The sequence below is a fragment of the Myotis davidii genome, unplaced genomic scaffold (assembly GCF_000327345.1).
Source record: "Myotis davidii unplaced genomic scaffold, ASM32734v1 scaffold1285, whole genome shotgun sequence".
NCBI lineage: Eukaryota > Metazoa > Chordata > Mammalia > Chiroptera > Vespertilionidae > Myotis > Myotis davidii.
In genome coordinates this window covers 139,696-146,810 of record NW_006296049.1, presented here as the reverse complement: position 1 = coordinate 146,810, position 7,115 = coordinate 139,696, and the positions used below count along the sequence as shown (strand labels likewise).

The 7,115-nt window shown below is 37.1% G+C and overlaps 1 protein-coding gene across 1 annotated transcript in view; it reads left to right on the top strand.

Moving 5' to 3' along the window:
- Nucleotides 1–7,115, top strand: part of KIF4A (kinesin family member 4A) — a 168,994-nt gene that overhangs the window by 139,777 nt on the left and 22,102 nt on the right. The window contains exons 21-22 of the mRNA XM_006770944.2: nt 4,952–5,107; nt 5,233–5,333. Coding sequence (XP_006771007.1) covers nt 4,952–5,107; nt 5,233–5,333 — 257 coding nt within the window. The remainder of the gene's footprint in view (nt 1–4,951; nt 5,108–5,232; nt 5,334–7,115) is intronic.

The following is a 7,115-nucleotide window of genomic DNA, read 5'->3' as shown; positions in this document are numbered from 1 at the left end:
CCTGGGGAAACAACCTTTCTCAGAGAGGTGACTGTCGTGTAAGACTCCCTCTATGTTCTGTGTGGAGTAGGGTTCGGTATCTGAAAGAGGAGACGCACACAAATGAGAGAAAAATGACATGAGATAATTTTGCAATATTGAGGGACCAGGCAAGCAAGTCCTGAAGGACTTCCACCGATGCTCAGGCCGCTCCAACCTTTTATTGATCTGGAGTAGCCCTTAGGGCAGGGGTGGGCAAACTTTTTGACTCGAGGGCCACAATGGGTTCTTAAACTGGACAGAAGGCAGGAACAAAAGCATGGATGGAGTGTTTGTGTGAACTAATATAAATTCAAAGTAAACATCATTACATAAAAGGATACGGTCTTTTTTTTTTTTAGTTTTATTCATTTCAAACAGGCCCGTAGTTTGCCCACGGCTGCCTTAGGGTAAGGAGGTTTGTTTGGGGTAGCCCTAGGGTAAGGAGGTTTCAATGACACACAGATACTATCATGAATAAAGGTAGGGAGGTTGCTTCAGCTACCATTATCTAGATTAACTGGGTGGTGCACAGTCCTGACCTTTGCTAGGACTTCAAAGGTTACTAACTTTTGGGGGTCTCTGTCTATACTCAATTAGTGAAGACAATAAATGGACTCCAGCAGGTGACCTTGGTTAAAACACATAGCGCCAAGAAGGTGAGAAAACATATTAAGAACAGTATGCCATATATGCCAGGTCCCTTGAAACATCTGTGCAGATGTTTCTTCCCTGCAGCGACTGTGTCAAGCAGCAAGGATGGACCAGCTTCCGGCAGTTTCTTCCTTAAAAGTTTGGTTCATTTCTCAAGTGAAGCCATCTGGGCCTGAAGGGTTTTTTGTTAGTTTTTGTAGAGAGGGGTATTAACTAACATTCAATTTTTAAAATAGGTATAGGGCTGTTTAGGTTATTTATTTCTTCTTGAGTGATTTTGGTAATTTGTGTGTTTCAGGGATTTTGTCAGTTCCATTTAAGTTGTTAAATTTATTGGTGTGAAGTTATTCATAATATTTCCTTTCTATCCTTCTAATGTCTGTAAAAGCTTTACTAATATCATCCATCTCATTCATGTTATTGATATTTTGTGTCTTGTTTTTCCTGATCAGTTTGGCTAGAGGTTTGTCAAAGAACCAGTTCATTCTTACAAATGGTTAAAATTGTAAATTTTATGTATATTTTACCACAATAAAAAATATACCCCCAAAACCCCAGTTCATTAATTTCCAGTCTGATCTTTATTATTTCCTTATTTCCTCTTTGGATTTCATTGGCTCATATATTTTTAATTTTTTAAAAAATTTTAATTTATATTTTTAAAAATTACAGTTGACATTCAAAATTATATTAGTTTTAGGTGTACAGCAGAGTGGTTAGACATTTATGTAACTTACAAAGTGATCCCCCTGGTAAGTCCAGTACACACATGGCACCATACATAGTTATTACAATATTATTGACTATATTCCCTGTGCTGTCCTTTACATCCCCAAGACTATTCTATAACTACAAATCTGTACTTCTCTATCCCTTCACCTTTTATCCAGTCCCCCGCCACCACAGCTGGCAACCTGACATCATTGACTTGAATTCTTCTTTTCTAATATAAACATTTAGTGCTATAAATTTTCCTTTAAGTAATCTTTTTTTAAAAAATTATCTTTACCCCCTGGCAATGGGCAAGGAGACACCTGATTGGTGGTGTTGCTCCTCTATCAGTCAGGGGCAAAGCAGATGTACAGTCCTTAGTGCATCCTAGTTTGATGCCTGTGCCAGTGGCCAGAGCTGTTTCATGCCTGAGGAACATAAAATGATAAAAAAATAAAATAAAATAAACAATTTATCTTTATTGTTAAAAGTTTTACAGATGTCCCCTTTCTCCTCCATTGACCCTTTCTTACCCCTCCTAGCCCCTCCCCAAACCTTCACCACACTATTATTGTCTGTGTCCATGGGTTATGCATATAAGTTATTTGGTTAATCTCTTCCTGCCCCCTCCCCCCTTCCCTCTAAGAATTCTCAGTCTGTTGCATGCTTCCATGTCTTTGACTCTATTTTGTTTGACAGTTTATTTTGTTCATTAGATTTCACGTACAACTGAGATCATATGATTTTTGTCTTTTTCTGACTGGCTTATTTCGCTTAGCATAATACTCTCCAGGACCCTCCATGTTGTCTCAAAGGGTAAGATTTCCCTCTTTTTTAAAGCTGCATAGTATTCCATTGTTTAAATGTACCACAGCTTTTTATCCACTCATCTGCTGATGGGCACTTGGGCTGTTTCCAGATCTTGGCTATTGTAAATAATGCTGCTATGAACATAGGGGTGCAAGTACTCTTAACGACATCCCACAATTTTTTATAGTTATAATTTCATGTTCATTCAATTCAAAATACATTCTAATTGCCTTGTTGATTCCTTATTTGACACATAGGTTATTTAGAGGTGTGTTATTTATTTTCCAAATATTAGGGAATTTTTCCCAATATCTTTCTGTTGTGATTTCTAATTTAATTCCATTGTGATTAGAGAACATACTTTGTATGACTTGAATCCTTTGAATTTACTGAGACTTAACTAATGCCTAGAATATGGCTAGTCTTCGCTAATGTTCTGGATGTACTTGAAAAGAATGTGTACAGTTCTGTTATTGGATAGTATTCTGTAAATGTCAGTCATGCCTATGTGATTGATTGTGCTATTTATTTTACTGTGTTCTCACTGGTTTTTTGCCTACTTGCTCTATCAGTTATTGAGAGATTGGTATTGAGATCATCAACTAAAATTTTGTTTTTCTTATTTTTCTCCTTATAGTTCTATCTGGTTTGCTTCATGTATTTTGAAGCTGTTATTAGAGGCACAAATACTTAGGATTAATTGATCTCTTCATTATTATAAAATAATCTTTTCTATTCCTGGTAATATTTGCTCTGAAATCTTCTTTTTGTTCTAATAACACAAAAACCTTTCTTTCAACTTATGTTAGCATGGTATATTTTGTAATCCTTTAAATTTTAACCTATTTATGCCTTTGTTGTTGTTTTTTATTAAAAAAAAGTTTAATGTTGACATAATTACAGGTGTCCTGCTTTCCCCCATCCTCTTTGCCCACCTCGATCCACCCCAACCTCCTTCTCTTTTGGCCTTTACCAAACTATTGTCTGTACCCATGAGGTATTGCATATATGTTCTTTAGCTCATCCCTTCAACTTCTTTATCTAGTCAACCCACTCCCCTCCCCTTGGGTACCAGCCAGTCTGTTTCATGTATCCACACTCTGGTTCCATTTTGTTCATCAGTTTATTTTGTTCATTAGATTCCACATATTAGTGAGATCATATGGTATTTGTCTTTCTCTGACTGGCTTATTTCGCTTAGCATGAATAATACTCCCCAGGTCCATCCATGCTGTCACAAAGGGTAAACGTTGTGCCTTCACTTTTAAAGTGTGATTTGTGTAGGCAGCATGTAGTTGGGTCTGGCTTTTTAAATCCAATCTTACAATTGGCAGATATGAATATTTCATCTTGCTATTTGTTTTCTATTTTTCCCATGTGTTCTTCATTCACTTTTTCCTTGTTTTCTGGCTTCTTTTTGGATCAATTGAGTATTTTTATAATTCCATATTGTCTTCTTTTGTTTCACATACTTTGGTGTTTTATTAGAGGATTAAATTCTCTTGAATAATTGACTCCTTTACCATTATAAAATCACCTTTTTTAATCCTTGGTAATATTCTTTGATGTGAATTCTACATTACCTGATATTAATATATCCACTCCAGTTTTCTTTTGATTACTCTTATTGTGGTATATATTCTGATGTGAAAGTGTTCTCAGGGATGGTCCTTTTTTAAAACTGAATTTAGTTCATTTTGTTTGCTTGATATATTTCATTCATCATTAAAGATTAAGAATGGATATCTATTTACTAAATAGAACAGGCAGTCAAAATATACTTTAATTCTATATCATGACTAGATAAGGACAAAGGTTAAGGGAAAAATGGAGAAGATAAGACAGAATACAGAGAAATGTAGAATATCTGAAGGTTTTCTGCAGAAAGTCTCTTTATTGTGACCTTTTAGGATAGTCCTGTAAAGGCTCTTGGAGACCTATTGGAACTTTTGGTGAGTGTAGGTACAAATGGAAATCTTACTTCTAAAGGGTGTCCCAAAATTCACGCAAGATTTGAATTTTACGCCATTTGTGCTGTAAAGTGTTGCCAACGGAAAAAAAAGATAGCGTGACAACTGACAGTTCAGGGTTATTAAAAATGGAGCGGTACATGAAAGAACAACGTGTTTCCATTGTTAAGCAATATTTTAAAAATAATGAAGGTTTGGCAGCTACAGTTCGCAGTTTTCGTGCAAAATATGGTCGGGAATAGTGATTTAACTTCATCAACTGTAAAGACATTAATTAAAAAATTTAGGGAGACTGGATCAATTAGTGATCTTAAACACTCTGGCCGTCCTTCAACAAGTCGTTCAACACAAAACATCGAAGCAGTTCACAGTTCGTGAGAGTGTTGCTGAGAGTCCAGGGACATCAATTCGGCACTGTGGTCAAGAATTGGACAGTGTCACTGTTTGGTGCGGATTTTGGGCTGGAGGCATCATCGGACCATTCTTCGAAAATGTGGCTGCTCAGGCAATAAGTGTTAATGGTGCTCGCTATCGACACATGATAATCCATTTACCTGATATGCTATTCTATACATAACCCTATACTGTATACTTTATGAATCAATAAAAAATTTACAATTTTTAATTATAAACCTGTGTTTTCTATCAAAATTACTTCTTGTGTGAATTTTGGGACACCCTTAGTTACTTGAGCTCTGGTCTGAGGAAAATTAAGTCTGGAACTGAATCTAGCCCATGGGCCAGAGAAACTGCATCCTTAACCCAACATCACTTAATTACTCTTCTAGAGTTGGCTTGGAAATGAAATTGAGGTTATGGTCAGTACTGAGGAAGCCAAACGCCATCTTAATGACCTTCTTGAAGATAGAAAGATCCTGGCTCAGGATCTGGCTCAACTCAAAGAACAAAAGGAATCTGGGGAGAATCTACCTTCTAAATTCCGGGTAAGTGCCCTTATGGAAATATTTGACCAATTATCAGACTCTGTACTCCCCAGACACACTCACTGCTTTGGAGGATTACTTTCCTTCGAGTACTTCACCCTAATTCCCACTATTCTTTTTTACAGAGGCGCACATTCTCAGTTGCTGAACTTCATGGTCAAGTTTCTGAGTCAGAGGATTCTATTACAAAGCAGATTGAAAGCCTAGAGACTGAAATAGAACTCAGGTAATGGGACTGTCTGTAAGGCATTATAAAAATGTATGCCTGGAATCAAAATAGAACATGCTAGTCCAGTGATTCAAAAGGTTTATGATGATGGAGAAACAAGAGAAAGTAGCAATTTTTTTAAAAAAATATACACATCACTGTTATGCCCAGATTTCAGGATCCCCAAGAAACCACACCAGGGAGCCAGCCATGTCCGATGCAAAAGCATAAGAGTCTATTCAAGCCCAGGCTTGGCTCCCCTACCCTCCTTACTGACGCAGCAGCAAGTGGCAGAGAGAGAGCTAGCCCTGTGGGAAGAGGGGTTTTATAGGGGGTTGGAGTAAGGGGAGGCGAAAAGACTGTGGGCCCTGCCGATTGGCCAGGCGCAAGTCGGTGTCTTATTACACAGGATGTGGTCATATCTATGGTGCGCACTTCCCTTGATTGTCATTGGTTAGTTTAAAGAAGTCCTGGGTGTGGTTAGCAGAGGCTTGGGCTTCCAGGAAGAAGCCTTGCCGAGCACATGGCTGCCCAAAAATGGAGGATCCAAGGTAAGATGGAGGGTGTAGCCCTTACCCTGGGGCAAGATGGAGGACGTAGTCCTCGCCCTTTCAATCACTAGATAAGTTAGATACATTTTCTCATTCAGTCCTTCCCTATGAGGTATATAACTTATGAGGTATGTATGATTCTAATTACTTTAGAGATCTGAAGTTCACAGATTTTAATATATTTCTATAGATTATATAGAGTTGGGATTCGGAACTTGGGCTATCTAACTCCAAAGCCCATGCTCTTTAAGCTGCACCACAATTTTTGATGCAGTAATAACTGAAATGTGGAACTGACTAAAAACAAAACTTTAGAGGAACCTAAGAAATGATCTCAGAAGAGCAACAACAGCATGATGTGGCTCAGTGGTTGAGCATTGACCTATGAACCAGGAGGTCATGATTCAATTCCCAGTCAGGGCACATGCCCGGGTTGCGGCTCGATCCCTAGTTGGGGGTATGCAGGAGTCAGCCAATCAACGATGTTTCTATCTCATCATTGATGTTTTTATCTCTGTCTCCCTCTTCCTTCCTGTCTCTGAAATCAATAAAAATATTTTTTTAATTAGAAAAGCAACAAGGAGGAGAACTTTAGAGATCAACAGCAAAGTAGAATAGAACATACAGGTAAAGTGATTATGAGCATTAAATGAGATTAGTAAGTAAAGTACATAACAGTACAGTAGTTGACATAGTAGAAGTGCTCAATGAATGTTCTCTTTTTTTTAAATATATTTTTAGAAGGATCAGAACTTAGACATTATAAATTTCTTAAGATAATAAAATTTTATTGCCCAGAAGAGCTTGGAGGTCATTTAATTTGTTTTTAGCAATACACACTAGTGTTCATCTTTGGATACATCTATAAGTCACTCAGCATTTGAGTTTCTGCTTTGTGCTGCACTAGGTGCAGTTGGTATATATAGAAAAAATAGATGGCATCACCCTTACTCTCAGGTGGAAATAGTATAATGTGAAATAATAATTTGTTAAAATTTCAGGAATATTGTAAGCCATTGATAGCTTACAATTGGTTATGGTGAGAGGATTTACACAACAGAAACTAGCATAAGCTACAAATCAGGTCTGGTTTATTCTTTGGTTTTTTTTCTGTGTGTTTTTTTTTAATTTTATTTTCTTGTTTAAAGTATTACAAATAGTAGTACATATGTCGGAGACTCAGTTTAGTTTGGTCCTGGGATTTTGTTGGTTGGGAGTTCTTATTACTGCTTAAATTTTGTTTCTAGAA